Source organism: Camelina sativa, chromosome 16, assembly GCF_000633955.1.
Source record: "Camelina sativa cultivar DH55 chromosome 16, Cs, whole genome shotgun sequence".
NCBI lineage: Eukaryota > Viridiplantae > Streptophyta > Magnoliopsida > Brassicales > Brassicaceae > Camelina > Camelina sativa.
This window is the reverse complement of record NC_025700.1, coordinates 21,902,084-21,923,446: the sequence shown is the minus strand read 5'-3', so window position 1 is coordinate 21,923,446 and position 21,363 is coordinate 21,902,084. Positions and strand designations below refer to the sequence as shown.

General features: G+C 35.0%; 6 protein-coding genes and 1 pseudogene across 8 annotated transcripts in view; 6 read left to right on the top strand and 1 right to left on the bottom strand.

Annotated features, from left to right (window-relative positions):
• The window catches only part of LOC104753907 (receptor-like serine/threonine-protein kinase At1g78530), a 3,413-nt gene extending 2,895 nt beyond the window's left edge, over nucleotides 1–518 (top strand). Inside the window, exon 5 of the mRNA XM_019238007.1 lies at nucleotides 234–518. Within this exon, the coding sequence (XP_019093552.1) occupies nucleotides 234–431 (198 nt within the window). The 3' untranslated portion in view covers nucleotides 432–518. The remainder of the gene's footprint in view (nucleotides 1–233) is intronic.
• Nucleotides 1,375–2,258, top strand: LOC104751749 (glucan endo-1,3-beta-glucosidase-like). Its single transcript, XM_010473769.1, has 4 exons — nucleotides 1,375–1,492; nucleotides 1,656–1,684; nucleotides 1,773–2,010; nucleotides 2,106–2,258. The coding sequence occupies exons 1-4, from the start codon at nucleotides 1,438–1,440 to the stop codon at nucleotides 2,135–2,137; spliced, it is 354 nt and encodes a 117-aa protein (XP_010472071.1). The 5' UTR covers nucleotides 1,375–1,437; the 3' UTR covers nucleotides 2,138–2,258.
• On the top strand, nucleotides 2,660–5,593 carry LOC104751747 (solanesyl diphosphate synthase 1-like). Of its 3 annotated transcripts, none has more exons than XM_010473765.2 (7): nucleotides 2,660–3,192; nucleotides 3,421–3,545; nucleotides 3,635–3,660; nucleotides 4,265–4,366; nucleotides 4,471–4,574; nucleotides 4,661–4,788; nucleotides 4,875–5,593. In XM_010473765.2, exons 1-7 carry the CDS (start codon nucleotides 3,003–3,005, stop codon nucleotides 5,421–5,423), a joined length of 1,224 nt encoding a protein of 407 aa, XP_010472067.1. In that variant the 5' UTR covers nucleotides 2,660–3,002; the 3' UTR covers nucleotides 5,424–5,593. The 3 variants fall into 3 exon arrangements, with proteins under 3 accessions (XP_010472067.1, XP_019094119.1, XP_010472069.1); XM_019238574.1 differs by having other exon boundaries at nucleotides 3,635–3,679; nucleotides 4,284–4,366; XM_010473767.2 differs by lacking the exons at nucleotides 4,265–4,366; nucleotides 4,471–4,574; nucleotides 4,661–4,788 and adding exons at nucleotides 3,855–3,958; nucleotides 4,045–4,172 and having other exon boundaries at nucleotides 3,635–3,762.
• LOC104751748 (seco-amyrin synthase) lies at nucleotides 5,738–9,603 on the bottom strand. The gene is made up of 14 exons (XM_010473768.2): nucleotides 9,365–9,603; nucleotides 8,908–9,093; nucleotides 8,710–8,799; nucleotides 8,349–8,555; nucleotides 8,158–8,242; nucleotides 7,831–7,997; nucleotides 7,556–7,747; nucleotides 7,333–7,446; nucleotides 6,973–7,227; nucleotides 6,782–6,880; nucleotides 6,652–6,708; nucleotides 6,528–6,574; nucleotides 5,931–6,417; nucleotides 5,738–5,851 (listed from the first exon to the last, which is right to left on the bottom strand). The coding sequence occupies exons 1-14, from the start codon at nucleotides 9,566–9,568 to the stop codon at nucleotides 5,738–5,740; spliced, it is 2,304 nt and encodes a 767-aa protein (XP_010472070.1). The 5' UTR covers nucleotides 9,569–9,603.
• Nucleotides 14,077–16,601, top strand: LOC104751746 (cytochrome P450 708A2-like). The gene is made up of 7 exons (XM_010473764.2): nucleotides 14,077–14,517; nucleotides 14,617–14,944; nucleotides 15,066–15,218; nucleotides 15,301–15,549; nucleotides 15,636–15,728; nucleotides 15,856–15,934; nucleotides 16,029–16,601. Exons 1-7 carry the CDS (start codon nucleotides 14,309–14,311, stop codon nucleotides 16,352–16,354), a joined length of 1,437 nt encoding a protein of 478 aa, XP_010472066.1. The 5' UTR covers nucleotides 14,077–14,308; the 3' UTR covers nucleotides 16,355–16,601.
• LOC104751745 lies at nucleotides 16,942–17,961 on the top strand (annotated as a pseudogene).
• Nucleotides 18,813–20,611, top strand: LOC104753906 (F-box/LRR-repeat protein At5g38396-like). Its single transcript, XM_019237824.1, has 3 exons — nucleotides 18,813–19,898; nucleotides 20,040–20,183; nucleotides 20,279–20,611. Exons 1-3 carry the CDS (start codon nucleotides 18,813–18,815, stop codon nucleotides 20,609–20,611), a joined length of 1,563 nt encoding a protein of 520 aa, XP_019093369.1.

Here is a 21,363-nt window from a genome sequence, read left to right as displayed (position 1 = left end):
AAAAAAACAGAGTATTTCGATACGGGTAAAGCGACAATGAAAGGAGATGTTTACAGTTTCGGGGTTGTTCTTTTGGAGCTTCTAACTGGAAGAAGACCAACAGATGATGAGTTTTTTGAAGAAGGAACAAAGCTTGTTACTTGGGTATCAGTTTATCTATCTCTTGTCCTTGTTCAAGTTATTATTACTCTGCTTTGGTTTTAAAACGTCGTCTGTAATTGTTTACTATTCAGGTAAAAGGAGTGGTAAGAGACCAAAGAGAAGAAGTGGTGATAGATAACCGGCTAAGAGGATCACCGGTACAAGAGTTGAACGATGTGTTTGGTATAGCGATGATGTGTCTTGAACCGGAACCGATCGTTAGACCGACTATGGCAGAGGTTGTCAAATTGCTCGAATACATCAAACTTTCCAAGCGTTCTTCCTTTTGATGTCTCTTGTGTCAATATTGCTTGCTCGCATCAAAGCACGTGAGTAATGTTCTGTAAGAAAACTTAATTAGTTAATTTCTTGAAATAATCAAATAATTCTTTTAACAAAAAAAAAAATAATCAAATAATTCAGTTCCAATATAGAGTTTGGCCGAAGAAAAAAGACTTCGAGATTCGCTTCTTTGATAACTGAACTGGAAAGCTAAAACTGTAGTTTAATATAGTGGAGTAAAAAAGTTTATTTCTCATCTTTTTTTTTGTTCATGGAATAAAGGATTATACACAAAAAGGCTTAATATCAACTATTCTTTTCATAAGATTCTCGTACAAAGTGGGCATTGGATCTAAACAATTGCCCTAATTTACAGCTCAGGTCACGTTTTGATGTCTCGTTATTTGACGGTGAGATCCCAAATGTTCTCACTACACTAAACCTTATGAAACAATTAGCTACTCTTTTTTAAATTTTTCTGTTTTGACTTAGCAAAACGAAAAAATAATACAAAAGTGGAATACAATACAAACCCTAAATGACGTCAGATTTTTTTTTTGAAACGTTTTCATTATATAATAATACAAAAAGTGAATATCATGGTGAAATACGCTTTTAGAATCCTAAACCGGCGGAAATGAATGATATTTTTCATAAGCTTTAAGCATGCGGAAAACACAACGTAAAACACTAAATCCAAAAGAGAAGTTCCAAATAACGACTGACATCAGGTTATTAAGATGGAATTTCAAACCAAAGTGTACGTTTATAAAACGACACTTTGGCTAAAACACTTACTTTTCATTTAAGCAAGTTCCTGGATTATTCACCTAAAGCCTGAAAACATTAATTAATTTGTATTACATGTCAAAAACAAGAGTTAGTTTTTTTTTTGAATAGTTTATTCTTATAAAAAGAAAAGAAAAAAAGTAATCACTGATTCCCTTGCTCATCTTTTATATATATCACCAAAGATTGTACAAGAGTTCTAAGTACTCAAACAAAATTCCAACAATGGCTAAAGCATGGATGTGCATTTCTTTCCTCATCTTCCTCTACCTCTCCTCAGGTAATCAAATTACAATTCACTAAAACCATATCCTAGTTTAATTACTTATAGAAATTTACATGAAATGCCACACAAAGTTTTAACTTAAACCTTAGATTCATCATGTTGAAGTATAATAATTTTACTTAACAGTATCATTTTGATGTTTTTTTCTTTCTCACAGAAAGAAACTTCACCAAAGTCAACGCAGAGGTAAAATGCGTAGACCAACTATCAAATTAATGCAAATCTGATTTATTTTTACTTAGTGAGTTTAATTTGTTCTAAGTTGTTGTTATAGATGAAGACTTGGTGTGTGGCTAAACCTTCTTCAGATCAAGCAACACTTCTTGATAACATAAACTTCGCGTGCTCTCATGTCGACTGTCGCGTTCTCTCGAGTGGATGTCCATGTTACTCCCCTGGTAACCTCATCAACCATGCTTCAATCGCCATGAATCTTTATTACCAAGCTAATGGAAGAAACTACTGGAACTGCAATTTCAAGAACTCTGGACTCATTGTCATAACTAATCCTAGTAAGTTTACTCTTTCTCTTCCTCTTCTTATATATAAAACAGTTTTATTTATTAAAAAAAAAGTCAGATTAAAGTTTCATTTTTTATATATGTAGGCTATGGAAACTGCTACTATCAATACACATGAGGGGGAAGAAAAAAAAACCATTTGTTAGAAGAAAACAGAGGAGGAGCATGTTTATGGGTGTTTAATTCAAGTTTACAGAATTTGACTAATCATATGTTAAATCGAATGTTTAAATCCTGAATCATTGCTTCTGTTACAATCAAATTTGATATCATAAAAAAACAAAAACAAAGTATCCATTACTTATCAAAATTTGATCTCAATTCAGTATGCAATATTATAAACCAAACCTAATTACATAAGTAAACATATAGTTTACAGTAAGCTTCAATAATTGAATCCTTCACCACACTTACAGCAAACAATTGGAAATATACCCAAGAAAAGTAACGTACAATATTCTTTTTTTTTTTGTTTTGGTTCTTTGGCGTCAGAAAGTAACGCATTGTAAAGAAGAAGAAAAATAATCAAAAACCATTGGATGAGTGACACGTGGTGAGATCACAGCCTCAGATTAGATAAGCGGAGACTAATTTAATCGTTTCCCTCTTCTCTCCCTTTCCCTTTGGTATTGAGCGAAAACAGAACAACAACAACACACTCGTCACTTTCGTCCTCGGAGTGATCGATGATCTCAATCTCATGTGGGCTTGTCTCGTCCACCCAAGCAAATATTATAGAATAAAAAATAAACTCCATCGGCTACAACTAAATCAACCACTTGATTTTGTATACCTTTTTTTTTATTATTATTTGTTGTAATTTTTTCATACACCCAATCTCCCGTGTTGGAGAAAAAAAGGAGTTAGCTTTTTTCTTTAATTTGCTTTTAAAGGTTGAATCTTTTTACAGACCCTTCTCTAGTTTCATAACCTCCCCTTATTAGTTAGTTCTCAAGCTTACTGAGTTTTTTTTTTTTGTGAGAATGATGACGTCATCTCGAAACATAGATTTAGGTACGATGATGATGGCATGTGGTTGCGGCCGTCGTCAGTTTCTTCCGTTTGGCAAGACTGTTTGTAAGTTTGGTAACAGCAGCTACTATGGCGGTGTGAATCTTGTTGGGAGTTGCAAAGCCGTGCCGACAAAACCAAAGGAGATCTCTTTGCTCAATGGTATATGATTCTCTCTTGTCTTAAAAACTTTTTTGGTTCCATGTGATTGGTTGCTTTGGGTTGGATTTAGTTTGAGTTGTGTTCTTGTCCCTTATTCTGGTCTCAATTACAAATCTTGAATTGGGTTTATTGCTATGAATTGATTGTCTCGTAGGAGTGTTCTGTACATAAATATAGTTTTATTTTTGTTAAGAATCTGTGGAGTTTATGCCTCATGAGATCCTGTAGGTATTGGTCAAGCTCAAACAGTGACTTTTGATTTGAAGCCAGAACCAAAACAGCCAATTTCATTGACAAATCTGTTTGAGGTAGTAGCTGATGATCTGCAGACTTTGAATGACAATCTTTTATCGGTTAGTATCCATCACAAGAAACTCTTTTTTTTTTGGCATTGTCTTCTTCTATTGCACTAGGGGATATAAACAGTATCGTTCTTTATTAGATTGTTGGTGCAGAAAACCCGGTTTTGATATCTGCGGCTGAGCAGATATTTGGAGCTGGTGGTAAAAGAATGAGACCAGGTTTAGTATTCCTTGTCTCACGTGCCACAGCAGAGTTGGCTGGCCTCAAGTAAGTAATCTCTAGAGTTTTTTCTTGTATTCATTTGATTCATCCCATCCTTTGCATGAAATGATCATATTCAGATTGTGTCTTTGATGCAGGGAACTTACAACTGAACACCGGCGTTTGGGTGAGATCATTGAGATGATTCACACGGCAAGCTTGATACACGACGATGTGTTAGATGAGAGTGATATGCGTAGAGGTGAGTTTCATTCTTGGTTTATGATGATTCTATCTCTTAACTCTTGAAAATGTTTAGTTTGGTTTAAACTCTGTGTGTAATTGCAGGAAAGGAAACAGTTCACGAGCTTTTCGGTACAAGAGTAGCAGTGTTAGCTGGTGATTTCATGTTTGCTCAAGCGTCATGGTACTTAGCAAATCTTGAGAATCTTGAAGTTATTAAGCTCATCAGTCAGGTACTTAATTACTCTTTTATGAAGTTATGCTCTGAATCACATCTCACTGAATAATGCCATGCCCCAAACTTATGTTATGTTTTCAGGTGATCNATATCTGCGGCTGAGCAGATTTTTGGAGCTGGTGGTAAAAGAATGAGACCGGGTTTGGTATTCCTTGTCTCACGTGCCACAGCAGAGTTGGCTGGCCTCAAGTAAGTAATCTCTAGACTTTTTTCTTGTATTCATTTGATTCAATTGGGTATATATCCCATCCTTTGCATGAAATGATCATATTCAGATTGTGTCTTTGATGCAGGGAACTTACAACTGAACACCGGCGTTTGGGTGAGATCATTGAGATGATTCACACGGCAAGCTTGATACACGACGATGTGTTAGATGAGAGTGATATGCGTAGAGGTGAGTTTCATTCTTGGTTTATGATGATTCTATCTCTTAACTCTTGAAAATGTTTAGTTTGGTTTAAACTCTGTGTGTAATTGCAGGAAAGGAAACAGTTCACGAGCTTTTCGGTACAAGAGTAGCAGTGTTAGCTGGTGATTTCATGTTTGCTCAAGCGTCATGGTACTTAGCAAATCTTGAGAATCTTGAAGTTATTAAGCTCATCAGTCAGGTACTTAATTACTCTTTTATGAAGTTATGCTCTGAATCACATCTCACTGAATAATGCCATGCCCCAAACTTATGTTATGTTTTCAGGTGATCAAAGACTTTGCAAGCGGAGAGATAAAACAGGCGTCGAGTTTATTTGACTGTGACACTAAGCTCGACGACTACTTACTCAAGAGTTTTTACAAGACAGCATCTTTAGTGGCTGCAAGTACCAAAGGAGCTGCCATCTTCAGCAGAGTCGAGAACAATGTGACAGAGCAAATGTATGAGTTTGGGAAGAATCTCGGCCTCTCTTTCCAGGTAGTTGATGACATATTGGACTTCACTCAGTCTACAGAGCAGCTTGGGAAGCCAGCAGGGAGTGATTTGGCTAAAGGTAACTTAACCGCTCCTGTGATTTTTGCTCTGGAGAAGGAGCCAAGGCTGAGAGAGATCATTGAGTCTGAGTTTTGTGAGGTGGGTTCACTGGAAGAAGCAATTGGATTGGTGAGTGAAGGCGGGGGAATCAGGAGAGCACAAGAGTTGGCTAGGGAGAAAGCTGATGACGCGATAAAGAGTCTGCAGTGCCTGCCTCCAAGTGACTTCAGGTCAGCTCTAGAACAAATGGTGATGTATAATCTCGAAAGAATTGATTAGCTTTTCCAAAAGAAGTTAGAAAGATTGAGAGACATGCTTATTATAGACTTATAGTACAGTAAAGCACACACAAAAGATGATTTGGTTGGCTGCCATATACAGAGATTGTAACGTGGTGAAATCCTAAAATCTTGTTTCAAAAGCAATAACACATGATTTCGATTGGACTTTTTTTAAAATCAGATAAACCTCAACCTTATTTTGGAAAGATGTTTTGACTGACAAGCTGCACTTAGCAGAAAATGATGAGTGTTAGGTCATCATTACATTACAGAAGCTGTTTCATAGAATAAGCTTTGGATGTGAAGTCTTCATCAGAGGAGCAGGCGCAGGGCGTTTGTGTAGTATGCGAGTGCCCAAAGAGTGAAAATATTTCTATAGGTTGCAAAATTGACCATCACATTCATCTTGAACACTCCCATTATTTCCTGCATTTTTTTGTGGCATATACAGTTATCAAGGAATCAGATTGAAGTGTAACTTGGTAAAAAGAAATATGACAATTACCTCTTGCGGGAAATCGCCATTATCCATCTGGGAGTTGATCAACAGTTTAGCTGCGCGATGAATAGGCAAAGGGTCTCTCTCCATCTGATTACACATAATCAAAACCATCAGTGCTTGTCCTGTATTCACCACATTGCTCCTGTTTCCCTCTAGAGGCGTATATTTCTTGTTGGGGCAAGCCAGATAACTCTCACCCCAACCGCCTTCAACGTTTTGTGTCTTTAAAAGGAACTGAACCGCTCTACGAATTGGCTCACAGTTCTGGTAAGTCTTGCCTGCAGCCACTAGACCTCTTACAGCGAAAAAGGTTCCATACATGAAACAGACACCCCAGTTTCCATACCAAGAACCATCCGGCATTTGAAATCTTTCTATGTATTTGACACCATTCTTGATAGACCTTTCAATCTCTTCCCTTCTGTGCTCCGGATACTCTTTAATGAACCGAGCCAGTACCACTATCGCTGACCCCGTACATTCTACATACCTAAACAAAGCTCCATGTATTCCATAGTATAAATTAAATTAATTTTTTACAGTAGCAAAAGAAAACAAAACAAAAAGATTTTGATTGATGTGGTAAAGATATAATAGTACTCATGCTCGAGCATTGCGTCTTCCATAAACTCCACCGGACTAAGCCACTGCATTTTATTTTGAGGCATTACTATAAGAGACACTAAATATACGAAATAGTAAGATGACTTAGATAAGTAAGTACCTCTAGCCAAGATCGTCCACGAGCTGCCTCCCATACTGCTACGCCTCCATTTTCGCTCTGTTTAAGTATTATTTAACAAATCAATATCATTAGTCACTAGCCGTTGTGGAGTTTTCGTTATAATACGTACCTGATAATAAAGAAGCAAATTAACGGCATCATAGATCCTCTCTACATCCATTTTCTCGCCAATTAACTCCGATGGCATGCTTCCAAAGATAAGGCAACACTGGCCGGCCAAGTGTCATCAACCTCAAAAGTTAAATGATCGTAAAACAAGGTTACTCAATAAAGAAGTAGTAACTATTAATGGAGTCGAACCTCTAAACTCTCAGAAGTACAATCCGAAGTAGGCCAACCTTGGTCTTGGTCCGAAAATGTCCATCCTCCTTTCCCAATATCTTTCAACATTTTCTTATGGTCACCAGGAGGATCTCTTGTAAGCTGAGATTTTTGCAAGTAACTGTACCCTTTAATCAGCGTTGATTTAATATCATCATCATCGTCATCAACATCATGAGAAGCTAAGATGGCTTGAAGTGAGAGTGCTGTATCCCACAATTGGCTACCAAAAGACTGCACCACCAAAATAACATTCTCTGAAGTCTAAATTAAACTCAACAATTTTTCGTGAGTCAGAGTTCTTAAAAACAGAGTAAATATATGAAAAATAACACTAACTTGGATTTTGAGACCATCCTCCCCAAGCCATATGTAATCGGGGATTCGAGCAAGATGTTTCTTAAAATAATCACCATCTGGGTCTTCTACCCAACAAGCAAGCATATGAAGCGGCTATCAAACAAAAATGGAAATCATTAATATAATAATACTTTATATTATTATGATTAGTACTAATAATCAATACGTAGGTGGGTATATTGATGAGGAAAATATAAATAACCTTTGGGACGCATCCACCAGTAATGTATCGACTGGCTTCATTTTGATAATGAAGGAGTTCCATTGTCTTTCGAAGAGCTTTTTCCCTGATGAGCTTGTTGAAAGGCCATCGACTCACGATGTTCTCTGACAATATATGAACACCTTTCCAAAACAACTCTTGTAAAAATGATTGTGGATAGTAGAGATCTTCCTGCATCATGCCATTTTTATTCGTATTATCATCATTATGTGAAGTCATTAATAGATCTCATATATATGTAAACTTTTTTTTACCTTTGCGCACAGATTGCGAGCTTGACTCCATAAGATTTTTTCATAAGATTGAGGATAAAGCTCTTCCCGAAGCTGTAATATGAGAGGTGTTGGTGTAGCTACAAACTTCTTACCATACAAGTATGATATGGCCATGAAAATCTCCCGGAAATAAATCCACAAAATACCTGTTTACAGTACATATATATACATATAGAGACATGCCTTGGACCGATCAATTTCGATTATGATATATAAGTAAGAACTCAAATACTCTAGCAAGCAAATGTAAAACATAACCATATAACAATTTATATATATCGTATTCGTAGAATGTGGGAGACGAACCTCCGTTGAAAGGCAAAAAAGAAGGGAGCATCCACAGCTCAGGCGGTATGGGTTTGCAACCGGACCAATCATACACTCCGAGGATCTGTGTGAAGAAAAGCACAATACAAATTACACTGTAGGTGATAAAACTGCAAGCAGTCCCTCTCTAGTACTCAAAAATAATGGAGGCAATATGTATGCATAAATACCGATAGCCAAGCTTTTCCGATCAAGGGCGTATACGTAGCACCACCTTGATCAAGGATCCACTTACGAGCCCTTGCACAACCACTACTTCCTTGGATATCATCAAGATCTGCCTCTTCTCCCAAAATCCGTAGGCATATGTAATTGATGACCGTGCAGAACATAGCACTTTGGCCTTCTACGTGTATTCCCCACCCACCATCTTCATTCTACGTACAAACCAATAATTATCATAGTTAACGTCAGAGAACTAGCGATGATCATATAGTTAAGACCAGAGAGCTAGGGGGCTGCCTTATCAATAAAAAAAATTATTAATCTATTTCTACACAGGAAATTTGTTACATAATTAAGATACGCTACCTGATGGTTATACATGTAGCGCAATAGTTCCTTGCAATGTTCCAAACTCAAGATTTTCTCCAGATGTCCAGTAACGTACAAGCATATGACCTAAAATATTTTATAATTACATTTTACACGTATATGTATGTATATTTGATGAATAGAAAACAAAAGAATAATTAATATAGTAGCTAGAGAGAGTGAAGGATAGCTCACAAAGGGAGCTTCGAAGAACAAGCAGCCAGAGTTTTCAGCAGGCCAATGTCCATCCTCAGCTTGCAACGCCGTGAAATAGAGTAGCCCTCTTCTCAGTGCCGTCTTCGCGTCTTTGTACGTTATATTTTCCGCATCTTTTATCTCCACTCTCGGAATCTTCTGCTCGAACTTCTTTTCCCTTAGAAACTATTATAATAATCCATACCAAAAATAGTAAGTTTTGAAAATGTACTATTTTGCAAACACACACCAAAAAAAAGAAAAACGAACTTAATATCTCTCTACTTCAGTATGTCATCAAAAAAAGTAAGAATTCCACCAAATTAGAGTTTTTTTTTTCTTTTTTTTTTCCTTCAGAAACGAGTTTTACATGCCACTGCAACTAACATAGCAGACTCCAAAGAGATTAAGGTTCGAATGTTCTAGTTATCACCATATATAGTTTTAAAACCTCCACCTGCATTCGCCAAAGGAGATCACCACTGATCTTGAAACGTGACCGGTTTATTAAGAAATTATGGCGAGCTTCATTGACCTCAGCGAGTTCCTCTGGACAGCATGCATCGGCATCAAACTCCCAAGTCTGCCTTCCGGTGTAGTTGTTGGTGCTGAACAAGTGAGTCTCATCTCCGTCCCTAGCTCCGATCCTCAGCCTCCACATTTTGTTCAAACCTTGTTAGCAAGTCCTCAAGAACATGATCTTTTGATCATATTATATAGCAGTAGTACTGGACCAAGTCTGAATAATGCTATATTTAAATTTTCATATGATGCGATCTTTTTAATTGTTTCGTTCTTTTCTGTTTCACATTGCGGTAATTTACTTTTAAGTTTGCTTAATTAAGAAATCGATCATGGGAGTAATTCGAAAAATGACTTTAAAAGCTGTAAATGTTTTTTTAAAGCAAAATATCGTCATTATGTGATATAGGGTGCAAATGGATGACATAAATTAATGGGTTGAATAGGTTGAATGATCATTTATCCAATTTTTTACCATTTGAGATGAATAACTTGGAAAACTTATTCAACTCATTCAACCAAAAAAGCTAGAGAAATGAACAAATTATAAAGGAAATTTGTTCAACTCTTTCATCTCATATTTAGTTGATGAATGAGTTGAATGCTATTCAACCAATTTTATTCAACTCATTCAACCAAAAAAGCTAGAGAAATGAACAAATTATAAAGGAAATTTGTTCAACTCTTTCATCTCATATTTAGTTGATGAATGAGTTGAATGCTATTCAACCAATTTTATTCAACTCATTCATCTTTACCCAACCATTTTCATAGTCATTATTTTAACTGGGGCACATATTGACCATGATTAATTATTAAAGTTACAATTCTAAGTTAACGTTAATTACAATTATATACTGTATTAAATATATTGTACTAAATAGTAGCTTTTAAATTTATAAACTACAATATTACACAGTTATATGTTTTTTTAATACACAGATAACACATATATATATATATAATAGCACATAAAGTTAAAGTCAAAATATTTATAAAAACTAAAACTTATATTTAATTTACTATACTTTAGACTAAATAGTTTTATCTATTTATGAAGATTTAAAATATGTCATAAGTAAATCAGAAAGGGAGAGCCAGGATGGAAAAAGCAAAATTTCATTATTTGATATATATTTTTTAAGTAAAATAATGCAACTAATCTTTACAAAACATGTAGGAAGATGGAGAAAATAAATGTGGCAAACAAAAAAACAATTTAAAAAAAAAAGAGTAATAAAAAGCAAGTGGGTATCACTCCACTCAACAATTTGAGGGGGGTTAATTACCAAATATATACATTAACAAAGATTCAATAGAGTGATTTTATAAATTACTCTTTTTGTCATGCTAATAGATTGATGTTTCAACACTATCACACATATTAAGAAAAGTTTAATTTTTATTTATAAATTAATTTACAATTATTTTTTGGTAGATAAAGAAACCATAAACTAATTGATAAATGATATGTGTCAAAAAGCATAATATAATATGATTGTTTTAGCTTTTTAATCTACAAAATTAATCTAAGATGGACAAAAATAATTTTTATAACATCAATCTATTAAGAATAGAGGGAGTAGTACAGAGCATGAAATTTCTTAAGTATTTACGATTCCTTTATTATTAAAATATAGAAAACAAAAATTAAGAGAGGGAAATGAGAAACTCATAGTGGAGTCATTCATTTGGAAAACTTATAATCAAATGACTTAGTGGCGTAATATTTTATTAGAGATAAAGTATTACTATGAACGACTCCACTATGAGTTTAACATGTAGTAGTAATATTTTATTAGAGATAAAGTTGGTGACAAAATTCTGATTTCTAAATTATTAATAACACTATATTTTAGCTTATAAGCACTATTTTATATATATATTCTTATCACTATTTTTATATATACATCTATTTTAGTAATTCTTAGAGCAAGTTCATCCCACATTGGATGATGTCTGTCTTTTTAATAAAAAAAAAGGAAAAAGTGAGGAGAGAGAGATTTCGTGTATAAGAGTAGAGGTATTGAGACACTAGTATGACTCTCTTGCTGATCTGTCATCATATGATTGACCAGTTAAATTAGATAATAATATTATATTAAAATATTAATAAAATTAATATAAGATCTCAAATTTGATGGGTTGACGGATAGAAATGCCCTTATAAATTTTTGGTGCTAGATCACTCTAAAATTATATTGTTCGGTCCAATATAATTATTCGTATGAGTTTTGGTAACAATATAGCATTCACAACTCATCAAATATCTGGCAAAAAAAACTCCTCGAATAATCTAATACCACGAGATATCTCGTGCTTAAACCATTGTTCAACATTAAAAAAATAATTTCTACTATAATAATAAAAATTATTCTAATTTGAAATACGAAATCTTCGAAATTTAGTAAAATCTTAGTTTTTGAAATTCTGATTGGTTTATATTTTTAAAAATATATATTTAGTAATTTTCGTTCACAATTTATTAGCGAGGGAAAATATTTTTTTTTATTTTTCTAGATTTTTTAATATTTGATCTGTGTTTTTTATTTTTTTAATTAATTATCTTTATTTAATTAATTAACTAAGCTTAATTAAGTTTTTCTAATAGCAATTGAATGTAATTTTTTACACATTCATATATGTATTTCCCAATTAATATAGTAGGATTAAAACCTCGTTCCTAACCAAAACTCATATGAATACTATATTGTTACATATTTTGTTTTATTCTTTCATAAATCACAATTACAAAACAAAAACAAAATCATCAAACTGGTGATACTTACATTATAAACAAATTCATATTCATATATACGATTAATGTTTTTACAAATTTTAACCATGTCCGAGACGAATGGGTCTGCAGCTAATATATAATTAAAAGCCTAATATGTCTGTTTTTTTTAAAGCCTATTGTGTTAGTGCTAACTGCTTGAAATAAGTAGAATAATGTTTGGATCACGTTAAAATCAGCTAAACAACAAATGGTTAGCTGACTGTCATGCAGTATTAGAGAGCAGTTAAACATTAAACAACAAATGGTTAGTTGAGTCATATTAATAAATGGGAAAACGTCACATTTCCTCATCAAAACTATCGCATCATACTAAATAGAACTTTGACCTCGTCTTAAATATATCATATGTCTCTCATCCTATATCTCTCCAAATCCAAAATTTTATTTCTAAATGTCCCTATATCCACAATTCTCATCAATTTCTCCATAAATATAGGTTTAATTGGTTTATTATTGGTTTATTGGTTGTCTAACCAACTAACAAAAGTTGTAAACCGATTTCAACCTGATTTCGTTCGACCCGTTTATATAATTAAATCACCAATTCTTTTTTTTTTTTAATCTCTTTTCCTAACCTCGACGAACACTATATCATACTTACATTAACGTTTAACCAGATCATCTACATCAAATAATCCAGAGAGAAAAAGAATTTGACAAATCCATTTAAACAAATATGACCAGATCTCAAAAATTTTAAAGCTCGATACAAACAAAGATAAATCAACTGTGAACTTCTAAAAACCCGAAAAAAAAAAACAGCTTCTGCTTTTGAATGCTAATGAAGGCTGCTCGGATGAATGGTCCATCCAACCCAGAAAATCCACTGCATCCAAGAAAAATCAAATAAACAATTCAACCAAATTGACATAAAAGATCAATCATAATTGTTGTATATAATGGAGATTCACGTGGTCCCGTTTTAATAGAAAAATTGGCTGGGTTTATGTATCCACCTGAAACATATTGTCCCACTGCAAGAAACGGTGTTCATAATTTTAGAAAATGATGATTTTATGGTTCTTAGATTTGAGAATTTCTGATCGGGTTATAAAAATTCTTAGACCGAATCGGATTTATAAGGTCAATTGGGTTTTAAACTATGTTTTATATCTGGTTTAACTGGTTTTTTAGTGATTTAATTTGTAAATCGATTAAACCAAAAAATATGGAGAAGTAAATGAGAACTTTAGATTTGGAGAGATATAGGTATAGGTTGAGAGATATAGGTACTCTTGACCGGCCAAATTTCTGTAGTTTTAAAATTAAATGTTTCAAAATATAGTTTCGAGTGGCGGTGATACAGATTATTCCCACATGTGTGGTTGACGACAAAATTAAACAGAGAAATATTTATATTATTAGTCCACTCCCACGGCGTGATACAGATTATTCCCATATGTGTAGTTGACGACAAAGCAAAGAAATACATTAGTCCCAACCATACTTTTTTTTTTTTGTTTAAATTGTCCACTCACCATATAATAACTAACTAACTGTGAATGGATTAATTTTTAATTGTCCACTCTATAAATTATCTTCTTTTTAAAAAAATTGTCTACTCAAATATAGATAGTTCCCAATTTCCCATATTCGGGAAATCTAGTCCACCGTTGCCACTAAATGGAAATATCTGGCTGCTTCGGAATTTCAAAATATATATTTTTTAATTTTAAACAATGTTTTGAACCCCTGCTGGCCTCGAAAGAACCAGAGTCTTTTACTACCTGAATCATCATTTCATTGGCTTCATTCGGCTTACGTTTAATTTGAAATTAAAGAATTGAATATAACAGTAATTTCTTCAATAGGGTGAGAATGTGCCTTCCATATAAATAATTCCGGAGGGGGTACATCTACATGACAGCTAAAGTACTGTATGTTATTTAACTAATATATATTCCTCAAGTTGCCGATTATTCTATTGAGTGAATTTACTGCAACCCCCAAAACATGATGGAAAATTATCGCTTTGGAGCTGATAGATGAATACTAGAATCACTATAACGTCAGACTTTCTTCAGTAAATCTAAAAAAGAGTTGTAGAACTAGTGGTCAACACTTGAGATAGAGTACAGTATGAGCTTCATGTGGACCGTTGCGATGCTGATTATAGCCTTAGTGGTTGTGAGGATCAGCCACTGGCTTTTCCGATGGTCAAACCCTAAGTGCAATGGCAAGTTACCACCGGGATCCATGGGTTTTCCGATCATCGGAGAGTCAATGGACTTTTGCAAGCCTCATAGGTTTGATGAGATCTCGCCCTTTTTGAAAAAGAGGATGTTAAAGTCAGATTTCAATCTCTCTCTCTCTAATCTATTAATTCTTTCCTTACCGTTAGCAAGATTAAACCATGTGATGTGTATATGTGCTTGTGAATGTTTCAGGTACGGACCGTTGTTTCGGACAAACATTTTCGGATCCCAAACCATAGTTTCCACGGACTCGGATGTGAACTTTGAGATTTTACGGCAGGAGAACAAGTCTTTCATTTTAAGTTATCCGGAGGTTCTTGTGAAGCGATTGGGAAAAGATAGCTTGGTGTCCAAGGACGGAAACATCCACAAGCACATGAAAAATTTCACTCATCAACATCTTCTTGGCTCAGAGGGTTTGAAGCAAAAGATGATAAGAGATATGGACCGAGTGACCCGCGAACATCTTGAATCTAAGGCTGACAGTGGAATATTAGACGTTAGGGATTCAGTGGCAAGCGTAAGTAAAATTCACACATAATTTATCTTGACCAAATTTTAGTATTAGACAATCTACCTATACGGCTATACGTGTACTACTCTGATTCACCCTCTCTTCTTGCCTGGCGGCTTCTTTGTAGTTGGTAGTCGCGCTCATGGCACCAAAGATGATAAGTAGCCTCAAACCGGAGACTCAAACAAAGTTTATGGAAGATATCAAGGCCTTCAATTTTGACTGGTTCCAGCTATCCTTTACTCTCTCTGGTTGGAAGTTTCTCTACATAGCATTTAGGGTGAGAATTTTCTATTTAGTCGAAGAATTGTCCCCCCCCATATGTAACATGATTTCTATAAGTGTTTATATATTGTATATAGGCACACAGAAATGGGACGAAGTTGATCAAAGATGTTTTGACGAAGAGGAAAATAGTGGGAGAGAAGTACGGAGACTTCCTTGACACAATGTTAGAAGAGTTGGAGAAAGAAGGCTGCTTTTGGAATCAAGATTCAGCTGCAAATCACATCTTCTTTATGTCCTTCGCTGCTCAAGAAACTACCCCGAAGGCCACTTGCTTGGCTGTGAAGTTCTTATCCGAAAATCCAAAAGTGGTCGCAGAGCTCAAGGTAATATAAGTATCTGGATTGGATCAAGTAGCTGAAAACTTTTATCTCAGATTTTAGGAAGAGGCTCATATATAATATTGTGGCAGAGAGAGCATGAGGCGATCCTTGAGAGCAGAGAAGATAAGGAATCTGGGATCACTTGGGAAGAATACAGACAGAAGATGAGTTTTACAAACATGGTAACTTCATATATAGCTCGCCTTAATTAGTTCCTCAATGTCAATATATAGTAGTTAAAACGTAACACTCTTTAGATGCCGCGCGCGAGATCTATTCACATGTTGTCCTTAAATTTACACTTTGTAGGTTATTAATGAGACGCTTCGGTTGATCAACTTTGTTCCATTCTTGTTTAGAAAGGCTGTGACCGATGTCGAGATAAAAGGCAAGTATAACTCTTGTATACAATGACATATATACGGAAAATAAAAATAAAATTAATAACTTGTGTGTGGCAAACACTGGTAACAAACAAACAGGATACACGATTCCCGCGGGTTGGATAGTTTTTGTTGCAGCTCAAGTGGTACATTATGATCCTAAGACCTACGAAAACCCTTTTGAGTTTAATCCATGGAGATGGGAAAGGCAAGATCTGCGTTCTGGTTCTAAAATGTTCATGGGGTTTGGAGGTGGAGTGAGACAATGCGTAGGAGCAGAGTTTGCAAGGCTTCAGATGGCAATCTTCCTTCACTATCTTGTCACCACTTACGACTTCTCAATGGCCGAAGACTGTGCGGTGTTACGGAAACCAGGGCTCCTCTTCCACAAGGACCTCTCTATAAACATCTCTCGCTTGAAGTGAACCTTGTAGTTTCCAAATTTCAACAGTCTGATATTAAAAAAAAAATAGGCAACAAGATTCCGCAGAATGTACGAGTCTTTTATAAAAATCAGTTACAAGCTATATAAATAGTTGTGACAAGTATCTACGTATGGTCTGGTTGATGAATGAGCTCAAAAGTCAACCCCATAATCGCTTATTGATGTCTTGGACTGTTTTTCATATATATACTTTGGATACTTTTCAATTTTTACTCATTCAATTAATCTTGTGCCTGTAAAAAAATATATATATATTTGGAAATCCTAATTTGTGCCTTTAAACAAAAAGAAATAGAAGTCCTAATTTGTTTCTGGTATATAAATTTTGCTGACACAAATCTCTGCTAAACTTGGCAAACATTTATTGAATCCCACTTTCAATCCCTCGAAGCATTTCATAATAGTCTTTGCCATATCTGAATCCAAATTAGAGGTCAAACTTAGTTCTAAGTTTAACTAGTCAAATGTATTAATAACTTGTAATCTATTCTTATCATCTCATTGCCCAAAAATCTATCTATATATAAATACTCTCCATTACGCAAGACATTCCAATTAGTAATCTAAACAAAACCAGAATATATTCATTTAAATATTCTATTCAATCATGGAAACCGGTTTCAGCATTTTAAAGCTATCTCTTTGCCTCGGCCTAGTCGTGGTTGTCTCATGTGCCCAGGCTCCCGCACCATGGAATCCATCTAATGGGATGCGTCCGGGAACATGTGACCACTACGAGTGCCCCACCTATAAATTGGTAGAGGCAGGATACGCCTATGAGATCCGCATGTATGACACTGCGGTATGGATGTCCACTAGTCCTATCTCTGCAAAATCCATGACTCAAGCCACCAAAACCGGTTTCCAACGGTAACTTATCAATCTATTATAATCTTTGTTATATATAGGTGTATCTAATCTGACTAAGTTACTCCACAATATTAGAAAAGAAACAAACCCAAAATTGAATAATTAACCGAATAAGATTTTTTGTTTTTTCGGGTCTCTACATATCATAAACCGAACGTAAGTAATTTTTGTAAACTAGTGAAACCGAAACTGATGTTGTTTTGGTATTGCAGATTATTTAGTTACATACAAGGTCAAAACAAGGACAAGGTGAAGATGAACATGACATCTCCGGTGATCACACAAGCAACACCAGGACAATCAGTCTAAACAGTCTCCTTCTACATTCCTAAAAAGAACCAACAGAACCCACCTCAGGCCGATGACCTCCACGTGCAGACATGGAAACCATCCTACGTAGCCGTAAGGCAGTTGGGCGGGTACGTGTCTGACAATGATGCCAAGATAGAAGCTGCGGCTCTAATGGATAGTCTCAAGGGCACTCAATGGGTTTTGCCTATCGAGAAAAGCAAAGGAAAGTCACCGGCGTATTTGGTGGCTGATTATAACCCGCCGTCCCAAACCACAGCTAGGGTTAATGAGATATTGGTTCCGTTTACCATGTAAATGAATAAATCATGTTACATCCTCACAATCGGATTAGAAGAGGGTGGTTTAGAACCGAGACTCTAATAGCAGCCTCTGGTTTAACCGGTTTTATATATATTTCTGGTTATTTATTAATANGTTTCATAAATATTTCTGGTTATTTATTAATATTGTTCTTTTGGTTTTCGTTTTCTCCCTACCAAAGAATATTAGTAATTAAAGGTGGGGAAAAAAAACTGTAACCATAAAGCTTGTAATGGAAACTGAAATTAAATTTTCACAAACGTAACTAATTAAATTGTAATGGTTTTATTTTAGTTTCGGTTTCTAGACAGAATTAAAATAAAAAAAATGATCGAAACCATGAAAAAAAAATACCGGGAAATATAAACTTAATGGGTAATTTAATTTATGTCACTATGGGAGTTTGTAATGCAATTTGTTTTTTGTCGGCAAAATTGTTGTATTAAATCATGTGTTTATAATGCAACTTAATCCTATCCTAAGATGAACCACAAACACAAACCTTATCTGTTACATTTTTTTTTTTGCTAAGTGTATAAAACCTTTATTCTGTAACGTTGCATCATGCATGGCCGTAACAAAGAAAAGACCGTAACAAAGAAAGGATTAGTAAGAAAGGTGAAGAAGATAAAAGATACAGTATATAATAAAAGAAAGAAGCTACAGCGTGAGAAGAGGAGAAGAAGCGTCGAGATAGTAAAGGAGGAAGCAGATGACGTGTTTTTTTTTGTGTGTGTTAAATTGAGAAGGGCTTTGGGCCATAAATCATGTTTGGCCCAAAAAATATTAATGGGTTTGTTTAAGGTTATATATATAATGAATTTTACCCAATAGAGATTATTAAGCTAAAAGACAATGGCTAAACCTAATTAATACGACAAAATTGGAGTCGTATTATCCAAGAGAGCTCGTCGAGTTTTAGGGTATTTGAAACTTTAGGATCTTGCACAAGATTCATGGAGTCGTCATCAAGGGCTACTATGATTGGAGAGAAAGAAATTTGCAGTATTTGTTCTTCTTGCGGAAAACTTGGACACCTGAAGAAAGATTGTAAGAGCATACGAGATCAAGATAGGCAGATACAACAACCTATTGAAGAAGAGGTTGTTAACAATATTCTCCCAGACGAGGTTCTTTGTCATGTCTCACAACCTATTGATGAAGATTGTAAGAACAGACGAGATCCTCAGGATTGTCTTAGCATTCTCCCTGACGAGCTTCTTTGTCATGTCTTGTCTTTCCTTACGACGAAGGAGGCTGCCTTGACATCAGTAATCTCCAAGAGGTGGCGCAATCTGTTTGCATTTGTCCATAACCTTGACATTGATGAATCTGTCTTTCTTCATCCCGGTAAGCGTCAATGTAACATAACTCGACGGAGGTTCCAGAATTTTGTTAATAGAGTATTGGCTCTGCAGGGTACAACTCCCATTAAGAAATTCTCCCTCAAATGTACTGATGTTTATACAACAAATTTAGTGGATGGTTGGATAAGTAATGTGTTGGCCCGTGGTGTTTCCGAACTTGATCTAAAAATCAGTTTGCATTTGTACTATGAGTATCTGCTATCTTCAAAAAATTTCCAGAGCAACAATCTAGTTAAGCTGAAATTAGACAGTCTTTATATTGATGGGTTGCCTGGAGGCATATTCTTACCAATGCCTAAGCTGGAGGAATTAGTCCTGGTTGATATAATCTCGAGAAAGGAGGATATCAACGTGTCTAATGCAAGCCTCAAGAGCCTAACAATCGATAACAGTTTTCATTCTGGCACTTATTCATTTGATACACCTAGTCTTATTTACTTCTCTTACACTGGTTTTGTTGTCAATGACTACACCCTAGTTAATATGGAAAACTTATCTGAAGCCCAAATCAGACTTTTGGCTACTCGTTATGAAGTTAAGAGAGCAAGAGCAGCGCCAAACAATGATCATTTACCTATTATAGAGGGTTTTTTATCCCGATTTACAAATTTGGGGAAGCTGATGAATGGCATACGAAATGTTCGGTATCTGGACTTGTCTGGCGAGACTCTCGAGGTCAGTTTTCTTATTTGCTCTCTTGTAATATCTTTTCTGTCTACGTTCATGTACCATGGCGGTCATGTTTGTTTTTAAAGGTCTTGTTTTTAAACATGTAACTGCAAAACTCCTAATTGTGGCTCCTTTTCTTGTTATCAGGTGCTTTCTCTATGCTGTGAATCAATCATGCCAGTTTTTACCAACCTCAAATCGTTAACTATTAAGAGTGACGCAAGTCGAGGATGGCAAGCATTGCCAGTTCTTATAAGGAACTGTCCGCATTTAGGAACTCTAGTCATTGAGGTACAAAAACAACTCATTTTCAAACGTGTACGTACAAAGATAGAGTCCATGCATCTATACTTCGAATCTCTAAATTCTCTCCTTTATGCTTCCAGGGTCTCTTGCACCAAGTTACATATAAATGCGGGGATGCTTGTGACTGCGTTTCTCGAGAGGATAAGGGTCGGTCACTCACATCTTGTCCAGTAAAATTGTTAGAGATCAAAGCGTTTCAAGGAAGAATCGAAGAGATGCACATGATAAAGCATTTCTTGGACTATTTTCCATGTTTGAAGGAGATAAAGATCTATATGGAAAGGAATGGTTCTACACAGCTCAAAGACCCCGAAACGTCCGAAGTCATCATCATAGAGAAGATGAAACTCTACAACACGCTATACAGTTGCAACGTCCAGCTTCTAGTCACTGGTAACTTGTATAAGAAATAATGTAGACTCCACAATGAAGCCTCTAAATACAAAAGTTGATCAAAAGCAGCTCCGAGTAGGTTTATGGGATCTAAAACCTTGGATGGAAGGGACTTCTCGGTTTCATTACGTTTCCCGGTTGGTAATGCCTTTCATAGTCTTCTTTTCTGTCATAATCACGATGATTCAACCTGAGAAACATCCAGTTCAAGAATGGTGAAATTTTTGTATCTGAAATTAAGAATTGGAAGTTGGTAGGGAAAAAAATATAGTTGTTTCAACCTCATGTATAACAACATATAAGCTCCTTCGGACATCACTTGGCTCATATGCACTCGATGGATATGCGAATTTGTTTAACCAAAAGTAAAAGTTTTTTAAGTATTGGTCCACAAATTATTTCATAAACAATCATAACAAGTACAAAAAAAAATTGTTGTTTTGCACATACATTTATTTCCTTCTATATATATGTGGGATGACTTAAAAAAACTTAATTTCAGATTTGTTGGTGTCAAAATTTGGTTTGGTCTTGTAGGTTCTAAAGATCTTTTAAGGATGTCTATATAAATAATCAGTTCTCAAAACTTTTGATGTTAACATGAGAATGAGAGAGTAAAGACTGTAAGATTTTCTGATTTATTATAAAGAGACAAATATCCCACAGAGTTTTTCAAAATTTGGTGAGAAATGTCATAATGCAAAAAGGTTTGAAAATGACACTACAATACATATATATATATATATATATATATATATATATATATATATAT

Excerpts from the sequence above, each read along its gene's own strand:
- LOC104751749 (XM_010473769.1), top strand. The coding sequence starts at position 1,438 with ATGGCTAAAGCATGGATGTGCATTTCTTTCCTCATCTTCCTCTACCTC. Across the intron at positions 1,685-1,772 it reads TCACCAAAGTCAACGCAGAG|ATGAAGACTTGGTGTGTGGC; the intron begins GTAAAATGCGTA and ends TTGTTGTTATAG. Across the intron at positions 2,011-2,105 it reads CATTGTCATAACTAATCCTA|GCTATGGAAACTGCTACTAT; the intron begins GTAAGTTTACTC and ends TTATATATGTAG.
- LOC104753906 (XM_019237824.1), top strand. The coding sequence starts at position 18,813 with ATGGAGTCGTCATCAAGGGCTACTATGATTGGAGAGAAAGAAATTTGC. Across the intron at positions 19,899-20,039 it reads TGTCTGGCGAGACTCTCGAG|GTGCTTTCTCTATGCTGTGA; the intron begins GTCAGTTTTCTT and ends TCTTGTTATCAG. Across the intron at positions 20,184-20,278 it reads TAGGAACTCTAGTCATTGAG|GGTCTCTTGCACCAAGTTAC; the intron begins GTACAAAAACAA and ends TTATGCTTCCAG.
- LOC104751746 (XM_010473764.2), top strand. The coding sequence starts at position 14,309 with ATGAGCTTCATGTGGACCGTTGCGATGCTGATTATAGCCTTAGTGGTT. Across the intron at positions 14,945-15,065 it reads TTAGGGATTCAGTGGCAAGC|TTGGTAGTCGCGCTCATGGC; the intron begins GTAAGTAAAATT and ends GCTTCTTTGTAG. Across the intron at positions 15,935-16,028 it reads GACCGATGTCGAGATAAAAG|GATACACGATTCCCGCGGGT; the intron begins GCAAGTATAACT and ends ACAAACAAACAG.
- LOC104751748 (XM_010473768.2), bottom strand. The coding sequence starts at position 9,568 with ATGTGGAGGCTGAGGATCGGAGCTAGGGACGGAGATGAGACTCACTTG. Across the intron at positions 9,094-9,364 it reads ATCTCCTTTGGCGAATGCAG|TTTCTAAGGGAAAAGAAGTT; the intron begins GTGGAGGTTTTA and ends TTATTATAATAG. Across the intron at positions 6,575-6,651 it reads GTGGACGATCTTGGCTAGAG|TGGCTTAGTCCGGTGGAGTT; the intron begins GTACTTACTTAT and ends AATAAAATGCAG.